This window comes from Anomalospiza imberbis, chromosome 3, assembly GCF_031753505.1.
Source record: "Anomalospiza imberbis isolate Cuckoo-Finch-1a 21T00152 chromosome 3, ASM3175350v1, whole genome shotgun sequence".
In the NCBI taxonomy this organism is placed as follows: domain Eukaryota; kingdom Metazoa; phylum Chordata; class Aves; order Passeriformes; family Viduidae; genus Anomalospiza; species Anomalospiza imberbis.
This window is the reverse complement of record NC_089683.1, coordinates 110,343,658-110,359,664: the sequence shown is the minus strand read 5'-3', so window position 1 is coordinate 110,359,664 and position 16,007 is coordinate 110,343,658. Positions and strand designations below refer to the sequence as shown.

At 45.9% G+C, this 16,007-nt stretch overlaps 1 protein-coding gene and 1 long non-coding RNA gene across 5 annotated transcripts in view; one reads left to right on the top strand and one right to left on the bottom strand.

Annotated features, from left to right (window-relative positions):
• Positions 1 to 3,848: 3,848 nt before the first annotated feature.
• Positions 3,849 to 16,007, bottom strand: part of LOC137471825 (uncharacterized) — a 34,454-nt gene continuing 22,295 nt past the window's right edge. For 2 of the 4 annotated variants that reach the window (XM_068186386.1, XM_068186385.1), the window contains exons 2-10: positions 15,696 to 15,866; positions 13,902 to 13,976; positions 9,773 to 9,884; positions 9,003 to 9,147; positions 8,207 to 8,320; positions 7,468 to 7,612; positions 6,919 to 7,067; positions 6,296 to 6,435; positions 3,849 to 4,924 (exon numbers count right to left, since the gene is read on the bottom strand). In XM_068186386.1, coding sequence (XP_068042487.1) covers positions 4,827 to 4,924; positions 6,296 to 6,435; positions 6,919 to 7,067; positions 7,468 to 7,612; positions 8,207 to 8,320; positions 9,003 to 9,147; positions 9,773 to 9,878 — 897 coding nt within the window. In that variant the 5' untranslated portion in view covers positions 9,879 to 9,884; positions 13,902 to 13,976; positions 15,696 to 15,866 and the 3' untranslated portion in view covers positions 3,849 to 4,826. Of the gene's footprint in view, positions 4,925 to 6,295; positions 6,436 to 6,918; positions 7,068 to 7,467; positions 7,613 to 8,206; positions 8,321 to 9,002; positions 9,148 to 9,772; positions 9,885 to 11,534; positions 11,857 to 13,901; positions 13,977 to 15,695; positions 15,867 to 16,007 lie in introns of those variants that run through there. The other 2 variants (XM_068186384.1, XM_068186387.1) reach the window with 2 other exon arrangements.
• On the top strand, positions 7,735 to 8,450 carry LOC137471828 (uncharacterized). Its single transcript, XR_010997880.1, has 2 exons — positions 7,735 to 7,951; positions 8,221 to 8,450. It is a non-coding gene; the product is annotated as an uncharacterized lncRNA (long non-coding RNA).

Here is a 16,007-nt window from a genome sequence, read left to right as displayed (position 1 = left end):
ATGTTCGGCCCATGCATGAGTCCTGATCTCCCGACAGGGGCTGTCCCAGCAGATAAAATAAATATTTAGCTGGAAAACATCTAACAGTTTTCAAAGAGGCCGGGATGGCCCGGCGTGTTTAGACTGTGTGCATAGCAAAGGGCGCTGCTGCCTTTAATCATCCTCCTATGTATTCCATGCTTTTATCTGGAGTTCTTCCCAGTCCTCCACAGAGAGGTTTGTCCTGTTCATCTCTGCATCACAGATAAGGAAATGGGGGTGCAGCCAGCGAGGGCTGGGCTTGGGGTGCTGGGGGTGCCACGTTTGGAGCCACCCTTCCTTGTCTTCCCTCTCCAAGGCCGGAGCTCCTCTGACAAGATGACATGAGAAGGGTTTTCCTATTTTCCTGTTTTCCTGCTTTCCTTTTTCCTGTTGCTGGTGGCCCTTGTGCCATGTCTCAGCAACAGTCCCTGTGTCCCACTGTGCCCCGTGCCCCTGGATGCAGGCAGGAGATGGGTTACAAAGCAGCTCTGAATTGCAGATGAAAAGCAATGCTGCTTTCTGTTCTGGTGCTTTGCATCGTGGAGTAACATCTCTTTTCTCTTAGCTTTATTTATTTATTACTCCATTTCACAGATGTTTTAATATAAAGTAATTAGGCCTGAGGGTAGCATTAAACCAAGAACAAATTAGGCTGCAACACAATGTCTCCCCTGCCTGGGTGCTCTGTTTTTTGGGAGCCCAGCAGGCAAGGCTCCTGCCTGGACTCTGCCTGAGCTCTGTAACCAAGAGCATCACGAGGGGGTGCAGTGTTCTGGGCTTGTGGGCAGGATGAGGTCCAGGGAGCACTGCTTGGAGCAAGCTGCTGCTGGTGGGAGGTGGCAAAGGGAAACTGCCCCCATCCCAACCTCCCATCAGCTCTCACCATGGCTGAAGAGAAGCCAGTTGAGTCCTAAGGCAAGAAATGAAGCATGGTTTTCTCTGGAAGCTGTGTGGGCTTTAATGAGAGCCTGACCCAGGGTCTTATAACCTCTTTTTTTTTTTTTTTTTAAAGGAATTCCTTTTGAATTAACACATTTGCTTTCTCAGTTCAAATGCATATTTCCCTTGCCCCACAGCTTCTCCCATAGAACATTCTTTTGAATCTGATTTTCACAGAAACTTTTACTGAAAACAACAGTCTAGCAGCCTCAGAAATATCCAGCCCAGCCAATAAATCCCTATGGAAAAAAGCTGTGATAAACTGATGGGTCATTCCCAGATGGAGGCTGCCTGAGCAGGAGCTGGCCCCAGACTGGGGAAGGAGCACCCCCACCCATCCCAAGACACAGTACTGAAGTTGTCTACCCAGTGGTGTTTTACAGATCACCCTGCTTTTCCCTTTTCCCCTGTTTAGCTACAGAGGGAATCTCTGCAGAGGATGGGAAGTGTAAACCCAGATTTCTTATCAGAAAGCAAAGTAAACCTTCGTGTCCTGGGAACCTCATCACACCTGGCTTTGCCGGCCCTATCCATCTTCCAGCCCTCGTGCCCAGGGGACTTGGGTCACATCCCAGGCTGGGCTACGAGGCACATGAACCTTTTCAGAACCACCTTTCCACACACTAAACTGATTTTTCAGGCCTTGCCTTCTTAAGGCCACCAGCTTTCCAAGAAATTTTAAATCCTCTCAAATTCACCCAAATCCCATAATCCCTCATGGAAACAAAGGCTGGACTGATTATTTTTTGCTGAAAGGTTGGCAGGCTTCCAGCTTTCTGAAATGCAGCTCTGCTGAAAGGAAAATCTTTTGTGGGCAAAATCATGTACTGGTGGTTTTGGAAAGACAAGTCAAAATAAGACCTTTCAGGAAAATCAAAAAAGCCTTTAAAAATAGTCTTGAAGCTATCTTTATCCCCAAGTTTGGAAGAGGAAGGGTCACTCTTATTTTTTATCTGCTTTCTCCCCTGCCCACTGAAAGAGAAAGGGGCAGGTGGTTTATTTTTAGGCTCCTGTTCCTGCTGCAGATGCAAGAAAAACCATTTTTCCCAAAGCTGGCTGGAGCTTTGTGTGCTGGGACAGCTGTGGGAATCTCTGTCTGCCCCAGCTATGAGAAAATAGGGCTTGGAGAGGGTTTTGAGGACCAGGAAATTATTTGTGGGTGGCCAAATGAGGGTTAGGGTAGCTCAGCATTATCATTGCAGGGCAGTCATCAGGGGCTGTCTCACAGGGAGGTCTGCAAAGATTAAATGGGTGCTGCTGCGGCACCTCATCAGAAAAGGGCCTTTGAGTCTCTCCTCACAGCTGGTTTTGGAGTGGTGAGAGCAGGAGGAAGAGCAGCACCCAGCCCTGTGCCACCACATCAAGGTGCCCATGGGGAAGGGGCTCACGTTCCTGAGCTGCGTCTCAGCTCTGGGGAGCATGGGTGGGCAGGGAGGCACCTCACTCCCTGATGCCATTGCTCTTCCCAAACCCATAATAATCTCCTGGGAGTGCAAGGACCAGTGCTGCACAAAGCCCTCAAGATGTGGGTGCACAGTAGAGAGGCAGGAGGGTGTTGTAAGTTTTACTCCTTTCCTGCCATTCCTGATCCATGATTTACCTCTGCTGCTGCCAGATGTGGAAATGTCTGGGTGAGAATGGCTGCCAAAACCCCAAACTCTGTGCCCAAATGGCAGGGGCCAGGTAAGAGGGTGTCACTTGCAAGGTGAAGCACAGCCTCATTTGGTACCCCCCTGCAATGACTTCTGTCCTCTCTCCGTTCCAGAACAGCTTTTTGCAATTCCCCAGTCTACCTTCTCCTTTACCATCCTAAATAACTGTCCATCCCAAAGCAATCCCTTATTTTTAATGACCACCTTATCCAGCCCTTGACACATGGTGTCAGCAACCTCCCTTCCTGGAGAAACATTCCCTCTGCTTCCCAGCTTTAGTGTCCAGTGGGAGGACTTTGATTTTTGTGGCAGCTTTTGTGCCTCTGTAGAGGCCAGTGGCAACAGGAGACCGTTCACCCTTGCTTGTGCTTTCTGAGCCCTTCAGAGGTTTGTGAGACAGGGATTTTTTTCCCTTTGCAAAAGCCCTGTCAACTCTCCCCAGATAATTAATTGCATTCTTTGATATGGTTTCTGGTCATTTGGCCAGCACAGAAATGAGGTTCAGACACCAAGAAACGTCCTGAAGGCATTTTTTAATGGCCCCTGGAAAAGCAGTGCGGCTGCCCTGGCCCAGGAGCTGTTTGCAGTGCTCTTGCTGGGAAGGCTGCAAAACCTTCCCATGCATGAACTGCTGCACAGCCTCACAGCAGCTTCTCACCTTGCCTGGACCCCTTAATCCCCATGCCAGTGGATTTAATACCCCTGTATTAAAGAAGGCAGCTTAGGGAGAGGCTGCTGGGAATTTATTAGCTGGGATCTTGGGAGGCAGTGCCTATAAAATAGAAACTTAATGAACAGTGTGCTGGTCAAAGGAGTTAAAATCATACCTAGCAATCTACATCCTCCAACTCTTCACCTCCAAGGCTGATCATCAGTGGAAGCAGCTACATCCATGGGATTCCAGCAAGGGACCACAGCCACTCTGGAACCCTGAGCATGAGTGAGGTGGGAGCCAGGACAGTTGCTTTAGATGACTTACAGAGTGAGTGGCAGAGTGGTAGAATTAGCTGATTTATTTGAAAATTAAAAAAAAAACAAACAAACAAACAAACAAAAAAAACCACACCAGAATGTTGAGGGGAGATGCATTACACTGCTTTTGGTTTTTCCTAAATGTAAACAACAGCACATGTTATTTTAGAATTTAGCTTTGTTAATAATACTGCAAGATGCACTGAAAGCACCTTCCTGGTGCAAAGACTTTCCAGATACCTGTGAGGCACCACCAGCTCTCGATTAGGCACAGGAAGGAAAGGCAGTGGTCCAAAAATTCAGTCAATCCAGTTTTAGGCTTCCTAATCCCAACTCAGAAGTGGTGAAGCCACATGAGAAGGCACTGATCCAGGATGAACTTGCTCTACCGGTTCCATTTTAATTTTTCTTTTCTTTTTTTTTTTTTTTTTTTAACAGGCTTCCTTTGAAGCATCAGGCTTCAGCCCAGATCGGGGACCAGCTCATCTGTATATCCAACCTCCTTCCAGAGTAGCCACAAACCCTCCCCCCAGTGACAGACATCCAGCCAGCCCAAGCTGTGCATAGCTCAGGGAAAAGCAACACATTTGTGTCAGAAATCTTCAGTCACTCCCCCTGCCCCCTTGAATATCAAAGAGCAGAGCTGACACTGCAAAGGCAGATGTCAAATTGTAGTATCTGCTCCTGTCATGCTGAAGAGAAGCAGGAAAAGGAGCAGTGGCTGCCTGCAGGAGATCTGCTGACAGCACCAGGGCTTGAGGATGCTCAGCACCGATGGCCAAGGGAATGACAGCCCTCCCACTGCTCCCCTGGACCCCCAGGGACAGTTCACTTGGATCTGCACTTCAAAGAAAGTGAGCTACCAAGGAAAAAACAGGAACAACTGTGTGTGCAAGCCTGCTGGGTGCCTGTTGGCAGCCCTCCTTGCACTGGCAGGAGAAGAGAGCCACAGCCCAGGCATCACAAAGGTGCACAGGGCTGCTCAGGACCTTTTCCTGAACTTTTCCAGGACAAAACCAAATAAACTCAAGACAGGGTTGTGAGTAGCTGATCTGAGAGAATGTAGGAGCAAGACACATTTGCAGACACAAGACATCTGCATTTGGAATGGAGAATAAGAGAGAAATGCACAAGGGAATGGATACAGGAAGGAAGGACCAGCACATGCCCAATTCTTTTTTCTCCCTTTCAAGTGTCAGCCACAAGGTGCCAGAGGTCTCAGGCCACTGTGCCTGATGGACCTCAGGGTTCTGATGCTTCCAGTGGTCTCTTCCAGTGTCTCCACGTGACCAGTCCCAACCGAATAGCAAAGATCACGCACGTCAGTGCCAGCAGAACAACTGGGGATAAAACACAGAGCCATGTTAGAGCATAAAAAAAAGACAGTTCCTCTTGTCATACTTTAGCTCCCAGAACAGGGGTATTCAGGGAAAGAGAAAAAAAAAACCACAATCCACAGGATCTATTACCCCCAGAGTTGTATCTCTCAGAGTTTTACTGCTATACAGTGAAACTTGCCCAATGCTTCCAGGTCAAGGAATGTCTGAAAATGGGGAGGCTTCCTGGACACAGGAAGTTAAAATACATTACATTAACAGGAGTTAAAATACATCACAATCACATCACATTTTACACAGGGGTTAAAATACATTACATTAACAAAATACTCCAAGAATAGTTGAACTATATAAAGAAACATGTACTAGTTTGGGAAAAGCACATTCTTGTCCTACCAGCCAAACAAGCTGAACCACTAAGAATGAAGTTTTGCTGGTAAGAAATGTACCTACTGCAGGAACAGAGCTGCCTGCCAGAGACCACGCACACCTCCACACTCCTGGTGGCCACAAGCACCAGGAGACGAGCTTCCAGTGCCCCTGTGGCTGTGGGAGACAAGCTTTGCCAAGTCCTGCTGGCTGCTTTCAGACACGGCCAGGCTCCAGCTGCACTTACAGCAAAGGGAACTGTACTGGAGCAGCTCCAGTGGTGATGCCAGTCCAGAATTTAGCTTGAGCCACTGGTTTGTGGCAGTGGGAAGGCTGAAGGGTGGGAACATGCTCCCTTCTGCTGACCCCGTGGTGGGAATAGGCATCTCAAACTGTTTCAGCAGGATTCAGAGTTCACACAGCTCAGTGCCTTTCATGCCAGCACAAAACTGCTCATAATGGTGCAGCTTCTGCCAGACTGTGATTGTACAGAATTTGGACAGCTTAAGCCCTTTTACCACGGATGACTACACTGAACTCTGCTACAGTGGCTGGCAGCAACCAGATAATCCCAGGAAAACTTGTTAAGGCTAGCCTGAGCTCTGCATAGGAGAGGAGCATCTGAAGCCCTCTCAGCAGTGCTCATGCACTGCTCCAATGTGCCCAACAATACAGGGCAAATGGAAGTCCACAGCCTTCATCCCAGCCGTGCTTTTCCTCTCCTGCCCTACGTCAGATGGAGCTGCTGGAGGAGCCAAGTGGGTGATGGAGGATTGCAGGACAAACATATTGCACTGGGAAGTGAACTTGAGACAACACAAGGTTTGGGTTCAGCCCCGAGGCTCATGGGCAATGATTTCTGCTCTGCTCTTTCCTCAGCAAAACAAATACCTTCAAATACGTCCCTAGTTCTGCTTTTAACAAATAGTGCTTTTCATGTGGCAAGTCAGAGGAAGGATGTGAAGTGTTTACAGGCCTTCTTTTACAGGAGCCGGAGAGATTCACCTATAAAAACGTCGTTGGTCAGCGGGGATGAAAACGAGCCGTTCCCGCACGCGCTGCCTGTCAGAGCTGCTATGACCACCGGGTAGACTGTGAGGTTATAGCGGACATACTTGTCAAGAAAGTAGTTTTCTAGATAAAACCTGTGAAGAAAAAGAGTGACCAAAGTAAGAATTTTCTCTGTATTTTGTTTTTCATTCCCTAAGAAAGGAATTAGACAGAGAATGGGGGGGTTTGTGGGCCGGCTGGGACAAGAGACCAAAATGTTTCATTTACTAATATCCAAAAAGTTCATAGATAATTTATTTAAGGTAACTTTAGGGAAGAATAAAGCCTTGTTTCATATGGTTTCTGGAACACACCTTCAGCTGTAAACCTAAGGCAGGTTGGGCTCATGCAAGTCACAAAAACATGTTCCTGGCCCACAAGACTTATTGGCATTGCTGAGGTCAGGGGATAAAAGCTCTGCCCAGACTCCCAGTTCATCTGCCATGAATTATAACAGAGGCCTTTGTACTCGGTGTTGGGAGAGGGACAAGTGATGAGTGCATTGGAACATCTGGTCACCACTGGTGACAGGTGGAAGGAGCTTCTGAGGCTCAGTGGGGACCCTTGGGGCTGCTTACCATATCACCAGGCTGAGAGCCAGGATGCTCAGGGAAGCAGTGGTTGCTTTCTCATTGGGCACGTTCCACTTGTAGATCAGCACGACGGCGAAGTTGAGCAGCGTGGCGATGCTGGTCCACGTCACGTACAGTGCCAGCCCGTTCTGCACCTGCCACGCAGCACAGCAAGGGGACAAGAGTGACAGACTCTGATTGTCTTTGGTGGCCTCTAGGCCCCGGTGCAGTTAAGCCAGACTTCTGGACCCAGCTGCAGGAAAAGTCCCTCAACACAGAGAAAAGGTGAAACCTTGGAGTCCCGAGGGGCTCCAGAGATCCAGCCCAGCTATGTGTTACACTGGTGTTCTAGGAAGGGCCAAGAACAGAGCCCACTCCCAGTTTGTGCCAAGAGACTTTCCAGAAGGGCTGCTAGGAACTTTTTTGTGCAAGGCAGAAATCTTTCCTTAGCTGTGTTCTGCCACTGGATCTTTCACTCTTGATACCTCCAGCACTGCCCAGAGGTTGTTTTTATTTACCATTTACCCACAGCACAGCTTCTCAAAAGCCACCTACCAGAATGCGGATGAGCCAGAGCTCAGCTTTGTGAGCCTTCACAAACCACGAGGAATGGATGCTCAAGGCTCGGTGGGAAACAAACAGGCAGGCACATGTGGTAAGAGACAGGACTGCCAGGAACACCAGGGCTGGAAGGAGGTATCTAGGACAAAGAACATGTACACACACAATAGACATCACATTTTTCTCAGTGGTGTCACAATGCCCTAATTTGTAGCTTTAGTGTTTGGCCTTTACTGGCTCTAAGTTGATCGGCCTTTAATAAAGGTAATCACTACATAGCTCTCATTTTGACATATTCCTGTTGCAGTTTTACTCTGTTAATCATGAAGTTGTTTTCCTGACTGCAAATGATTTCTTCACCTCTTGACAGTGGTGCTCTCATAAGCCCTTAATGTGACCATCATTATGGAAACAATCCAAGGCAAGGAGCTTAACTGCATTAATGAAGAGAGGCATGGCTCCTGTCTTACCTATGGAGGTAAAAATGTAGAACAACAGCTTTGAGGAGATCTTAGACTTCAAGGACCAATCTGTTTCATGGGCAAGATGACACCATAATGCAAAACCCCCAAATTTTTATGAAGGCTACATTTTGTCAAAGCCTGGCATAGAGTTTTACAGGTGTGATTAAGTGTTCACACGCAGAGAAAAAAAACATAAAGGAAAAAAAAAAAACTACTGGGGCAATCCCATCAAGAGTGTTAGAAAGTATTTGTAACAGAAGACAACTTACTCTCGGTCCCACAGAAAGAGCCATCCAACATTGAGGCCATTATTCAGACACCACGCCACATAAAAAGGTATTGGCAGCAAGTCTGGCTTTATGAAGACGTATCCAAGTTCATTCCTGCCAGGAAAAAGTGGGTATGGAGAGAGGAAAACAATGCCTGCATTGACCAAATAAACCCTTCTGGTCTCATTTTCCTTGTATTAGGAGGGACTTTACATTGGAGTTAAACATTTTGGCTTAAATCAGACTATTTCTCCTCTGTGTCCTTCTCTGATACAACACAGAAAAACCTGTGGCCTTCCCTGTCAGGCAGTTATTGATCTCATAGCCCCAGGAAAATTTTCCAGTCCAGTTCAACAAACCAAGAGGCTCCCCAGTGCTGGTTGTTGGACCTCTAACAGAAAGTAAACTCAAAACATTAGCTCTGTAATCCATTAATTTTGCCCCTGTGGATTCTCAGCCTCTAGCAGTGGGTAAGTGCAGGTACTGGGTAAATCTGTCAGATTCCCTGAACCTGGGAAACAAGGAACTGGAAACGAGGCCTCATAGAGGAGTTTACACACTTTGATACCTGCTCACCCTTCAGAGGAGTTCATGTACACCTCCAAACTGCGTCCTAGCTTTGGATGCTGGACATAAGAGATGCTCCAGCCACAGAGCTTCAACATGTCAGGTCAAGACAGATGGCAATGGGTTTGCTAGAAACCCCTGAAAGGAAGGTAAGATACTGAGCTGCTCCAAAAGGGAAGAGTCACTGTCCCTTCTCATTTATACTCTAAAGAATAAATAGGGAAAATACCTTCGACAGATCCCTGACAAGGCATAGAGAAGCCAGGCGAGCTGCCAGGCGTAGATGACATTCCAGATGAGGAAAGTCCAGCCAGCTGGTGTGAAATCCGTGCTGTACTTGGCTGAGATGTTTCCAGGGGTTGTCCTGAACAGACCTGTGGAATATTGTTGTGGGCAAAAGTGTTATTGCATCCAGAGGATGGGGAAAGACTGTTGATTTTCCTCAACCTTCCTCCCTGCCTCAGTGGGCAGGATGCCTCAGTTCAAGGATGATGAGAGCACGCCCTTGGTGCAAACCAGCCACGTGCTGCAGTTGGTTTAGACATCCATTATGGGATCACTGTCCCTTATTGGGACACCGTGCACCTTCCCTCTCACACAGAACCAGAAAAACAGCTGTAATGCAGAGGATGGCATGATGGCAGCTCCTGGCAGATTCAGCCAGGCAGTGTTCAAATGCAGCACCACTGTCGTCTGCAAAGCCACAGCAACATCCTGAACCTCTTCCACCAGGGATACCAGGGTGTGCAAAGACTGCCTTCCAACAACCACTAGCTCCAGTGGGGACATTTACTTGGATTTCAAGGGACTGGATAGGGTTCAGGCATTTGGCTGTAAACCTGCAGGATGCACCAGCTACGCCCACCTTTCACAGAACAAGGTGTGCTTGGAGAGTTGATGAGGCAGCAAACACACCTACCCCATCTAAGCCACTTTGTGTCATTGCATGATACCAAGCACGAAACCCACCTCTGAATGAAGAAAATTTGCTTGCATTACCTTTGAAAGTCCCAGTGGCATTTCCAGCATTCATTATCACCATGACTGTGAAAGTAGCCAGAGACAGAAACATCACCAAAATCTTCAACTTATGTAGAGCATCCATCTTACTCTGAAACACATTAGAGATATTGTTGGCTTATCCTAAAGGAAGCCTGGATTTGTTCCACATCCTAGAGACTGTTTTAGAAATAATGCTGTAAATTCACAAACTTTAACTGCCAACTTTCATTTGGGGAGTTTTCATTAGAACTAAAAAGGCCTTTGCATGGACTAGGAGCATCTTTCTTTGATGAGCTCTCGTGAGGTTTCAGAATGGAAATGGCAAGCTTTGGGCGAGCCACCTGCTCTGCCACCCTCCATTGCAAGAGCCATATCTTAGGTTTGCCTAAGGTTTTCACAAAGGCCTAAATAATTACCCCACAAAATCAGCTTATCTGGCATCACTGTTGCAGTTTTACTGAGGCAAACAGGCTTATCAATTTTGCCCAATCTAGGAAGCAAATATGAAAATGTTGAAGCCTTCACTTTGCAGCCAAGTGCCTTTTAGTTCAACAAAATTTCTCACATTTACCTCTCTAATCCTATAACTCTGACAAATTAACTTCCTTTCATGGTGGTATTACCTCCTCATCTACTGGCTGCAAATAAGCTTTAAATGCTTTAGCATGTCTCAAGAACTTTATAGACTATAAAATCCACATTCTACAATTGTTCAAAGTTAGTAAGTAGTGAATTGAGCTTTCCCAAGAGATTTCCACTAGTCCAGCATTTTTTCTATGCCAGAAAAGTTCAGTGCCACCTCTAAGAGGAAGCATACACGCACCCAACTATAGGCAACAGCTTTATTTCTCCTCACAGCTCAGCACTCGAGCTGCTCTCTCTCTACAGCGGCACTTCAATGCTTTGCAGGGCTGGCAGGAGTAACAACTGAGTTGTTTCACATTGCTCAGTCTTGAACAATAAATTCCAGTTCCCACTTCAGGGGATTGTTTTATAGTTCCAGCCTTTGTTCACAGAACGCGCTGCATCCAGACACGTCACAAGGAAGTGGGAAGGGAGGTTCTGTTTCCTGTGAATCTATACATGTTTTTTTTTTCCTTTTCAGTTCTACCTTAACAGAAAAAAACACCATTTTAAAAAATAAAAATTGAAATCCTATGTGGAAGAATGCAAGATATAAAATCTCGACTAGATTTATGTCAGTCAAATCACAGAACAACACGTTGTCTTCAATGGATACACTGGATTAGCAAATTCTGAAAAGAAAAACCCACTATTGTACTATTGTGTTGTACTATTAGAGATATCGTTTCTGGCTCAGGAAATAACTGACATGCAGATTTCTGAAGGCCGTGAAAGCACAGAAGAAAAATATCACTGTACACTTGTCAATGATCAAGGAAATAATATAAGAATAGGACATTTGCCTGCTCCAAACCAGTACACGGGACTAAATGGTCCTGTGATCTCTCTGTCAGGCCAGAACTCTGACCTCCCATAGTCCTGTAGTTGACTTCAGCATCACATTTCTTTTTCATGAGCATATTTGGAAGAACCTTGATTGCACAGCTTCAGAGACATCCATGTTTGCTTACAGAAGTCCAGGAGGAAAGCCTTATTAAACAGGTCAATAATTTCACTAGTGTCTCTCACCTCCTGCCTCCCTCTAACTTACTGCTTGCAATAAACTTCTGCAACATTTCCTGCCTGCAGTCTCCAGTCATAAACACCCATGAGAAGAATCAGAAATATTACTCACAGGAATCCACACAGGCTTTATGGCAGGGTTTTACAGCTGTGGTTCAGCTATAAGCAGCGCTGCGGAGTCTCCGCCTCCTAACCTTAACAAAGAGATTTCATACAGCTCTCAGCAGGTTAATAATCACTTATTATTATGAAAAGAAAAATAAAAACTCACAGAAGTCAGACATACTTTCTGTCTGTGTGCTGCTGCAGCCTCCAATTGGCTAAAGCCTCCCAAAAACAAGCACTTATGCAAGAGAAATGTGATTACTTAACCAAAGCCTTTTATAACAGCCAGACATTTCGTATAACATTGCATGTTCCCAACTTGTTGGCAGACAGAAGCTAATGAGTGCATGCTCTGGGCTCTTGCCTGCTTTGTCCTTCCCCATCCCTGCCAGGAGGAGGGAAACTGAGCACTGAATGCAAAATACTGCATCTCAAAATCTTAGTGCTCCTGAGTGGGAAATGCTGGCAGGGGATGCTGGAGAAACAGACTGGATTTGGGGTTTGGGCAAGATGGAGACAAAAATGGTTTGAATTGGAAAGATCATGGGGCTCCAACAACCCCCCTGGTGTGAGCAGGGACACCTCCCACTAGACCAAGTTACTCAAAGCCCCATCCAGCCTGGCCTTAAACATTTCCAGAGATGAACACAGAGAACCACAGAAAAGTTTAGTTTGGAAAAGAACTCTAAGATTTAGTCTATCATAAACAACACAGATCCATAGTCTGGATCCTGTGAGCATCTTCAGATCTTCCTACAGCCCCAGATGGAGATTGGGTCACAAGTAAATTTTTGTCCTGTGATATCAAAAAGGCTCCTGCCCCCAGTGCAAGCCCACCCCACAGAAGCAGTGCAAGCCATGCAAGCTGATCAGTCTCCACCTGCACCTTCTGTCTGCTACAGAACCACAGTCTCACCACATCCAGTCCTTTCATTTTATATTTCTGCTTGTTTCCTCTTAAATTTTAATTTTACAGCCAAATTAAAATATTCTTCAGCATCAAAATGTTATTTACCTTGTGCAGCCACAGTGCTTACCAAGCAGACATTCTGTCTGGGAACTGCCCCATGTCAAATATAAAGGCAGTGAATTAACTAGCAACTATCTTCACCCATTGGAAACAACGTCATGAGACTGGGAATTAACCCAGCTGGAGCTTCCTTGGCCACTGAGATAGGGGAGGAAAGCCCATATGAACAGGGATTTGCCAGCCGTGGGAAGTGCAGGGCACCCAGCCAGCACTGTTGCTGTCTATTTATCAGTGTAGATGTGAGGTCCACCCTTTGGAGGCATTCTGAGGTCCACCCTTTGGAGGTATTCTGATGTGGAAACCACTGGTTTAAATATGATTATTTCTTATTAGCCAGATAACATGTTGTACTCTACACATGGATCAAAAACAAGAGCTGCTTGTGCATAGCGTGTTCCTTGAAGAAGGCAGAAGCCTGAGCTCACAGCATGGTGGCATTGGCATTTTTCTCTCCCTTTTTCACTTTTTGAACCCCCCAGATATGTACACAGTGGTTCTGCCCATGTCCTAGAAACTGCCTTCAAGTCACAAGTTTATAAGCCCTTGTTGCAGCAAGCATGGGCCGAAGTACAAGCAGAACCTTTACAAACACTGTATGGCCTCTCCTCCTAGTAGATTAAAATCTACAATGCACCTTCTTCCACACTGGAGCATGTCTTATTTATGGCCCTCTAATACATATCTAGTGTGTATAGGCATATATATGTCTTTACTCATCAGACAGTCCAAATGACCTCAGCATGATGTCAGACATTACATTTCCTTACACCCAACAAATTCTTCACTGAATTCAGGCCACTTTATCAAACATGTGCCTGTCAGGCACAGCTGGTCAGCCAGGTCCACGCTGACCTAAATCTAGGGAAAGTTCTGCATGCAGAAAACATTGGACAAGTGGAAGAACCAAAATACACCCCCACACACACCTTGCTGTCCCATGTTCTTGCTGGTTTTTCCAGCATGCATCTTTTGTTGCAGTGAGACAAGTGGAAGCAATGCCACCACAGTGGTGGCCTTGTCCTCTGGCCACACCCTGTAATCCAGGCAGAAATTTACGGCCCACATTCTGGGTTTCAGAAGGTTTTGGCTTTCTTCAGAATAAATCACAACACAGGCCTTGGATAAAATATTCGAAATTATTTTATCATGCAGCTCTACAAAAATCCCCTCAGGTACGTTCATAAAATACAGAGCAATGTACTTAGTGCTTATAAAGTTATTAAAATTGAACGTCTCTTGCTTCACTAGGCTGCACAGATTCCCACTTTTGGGAATGCTCAGGACAGCTATAGCTTTAAGATACCAGAGTTAAACTCAAAGGAAGCTTTTATGGAAAGGCCCTACCTTTCTTCAGTGTATTTTCTCTGAGAGAACTTTTAGGCTTATTTCTTCGACGTCGGTCTGAATATCTTTGCTGGCCTATTGAGGAAATAAAATTATATTGTCTGAGGAGTGGCAAATGCAGTAATATTAATTTCAGACAAGAAATGGCTGCTAATGTTTGGACGCACAAAGAGAAGCATGATAAAATCCATATTTACAAGAGGATGCGTCTTGAAATCCAGAAAATGCTGCTGAATGAAATCACTGGAACGAATTCCATGACACTCCATGACAGTAGTTGGCACATTTCAAGACAAGTTGCTTTGAATCAAATATAAGTTTCTATTCATCTGGTTCATCATAGAGAAAACAGTTTCCAGCTAACAGTTATTTTACCATCAGGGCAGTTTTCCACTGATAAACAGAGGAAAATACAGGCTCCTCCTGTATTGACAAAAATCTTTAAAGGATCTGTCTTTAGACTCTTTAGAGCCCTCATTTGTTTTAACAGAAGAATAAAATAAATAGGAAAAAAAGCCGCTTTTCAAGAAGGAGAGCTCTACCATGCCCATCCCTCCCCATGCACACTCTCTGCAGCACCAGGAGGTGCTCCACCAGCAGCTCAGACATCAGCACACACCAGAGCAGGACTGGTTGCACTGGGACCTCAGCTCCACTGTCTCTCCCCCATGCACTGGAAAGCCATGTAAGCATTTACAAGGTGATGAGCTAGCATGAGCAGACTTTGTGCAGGAATTAATGCCCTGCTGACAAGGGGAAGATCCTATATTTAAAAAAAAAACCCTCGACATGAATCCTCCTGCTAGTAGCTGAAATAAAACATTATGAGCACAGACAGTTTGAGTCCCAGAACAGAAAGTGGAAGCCAATTGCTTTCTACCTAGAGATGCCCCTGTGGAGGCCTTGTCCTCAAAATAAACTCATTTTGCAGTGTGCAGGAGCTGAGAAAAGTTCATCTGTGGGCAGCTCACCCACCTAATGGCACACACTGCCATCAGCAGGAATCTCCAGAAAGCAAAGCTCCAGAAATACCTCCCCAGCAAGGCAGGAGCTCAGATATTATGATCAGGCTGCCACAGCCTTCTGTCCCCACCAGCAGCAATGATGGGTTTAAGTCCTAAAGACACGCTGCACACTCAGTGCTCCAGTTTAATCCTTACAGCCACTTGCTTTAACTCCAGGGCTTTCCCAAAGTGCCGGGCAAACAGGCACCCACGAGGCAGTGGCCTCTTCGGAAATCATTTTCAGGCCAAGTTCAGCAAGTGTTGACAACCAAATATACTAATCTTCTAACAACAGCTCAAGCATCCTAATCCTGCAGTGGGTTAATCTGGGTGCCCTCAATGCCAGGGATTTGCTGTTCCTTGCTGCTGGAAGGGATGGGATTTGGCTCTGCACATGAGGATGGGCACACAGAGAAGAGGATCTGTGTTAGCAATCCACTTTGGGTATTTTAAGAAGGAAAATCATCTGCTTTTCATTGTTGGAGAGCAGAACAGATCCACCCTTTGGCAGCAGGGAAATATCCCTACATTTTAGGGAACAAGAAGGGTAAGGAACTCACTACCCTCGTATTTTCAACTTGACTTTAAGCTGCCATGCTAAAAATCGTTGACTGATCTCCAAATCTTTTCACTGAACTCTAGATTAAGGACATTATTGCAAACATCTAAGTAACTCATACTAAGCCCTGCCAACTCTTGTGAGAGAAAGAGGGTAAAAGACAATGTTTTTTCTCTAAACTGAACTTCTAAGAAGTAATAAAAAAAATTATCCCCAGATGTTCTCACTTACTGGTTAAGGACTGGTGAGTTTGCCTTCTTCAAAGGCAGCCCAAGAGTCTGCCTGCAGCAGTGTCCAATGTCTGGCAGACAGCATCCACAGCATCAGATCAGGAGCACAGCGGCAGGAAGGCACAAGGAACCAGAAACTCAGCTGCACAACCCACCCCTTCAAACAGGATGGCTGTGAAGAGATGAGGAAAACAGCAGAGCTGAGCAGCAATGAACAAAGACACAGTTACATGGCTGCATATCTTCAATTTTATAAACTTCTTAATTGCATGAAGGTTATTTTATTCAATCCCATGGCATTACTGTTGCTCAC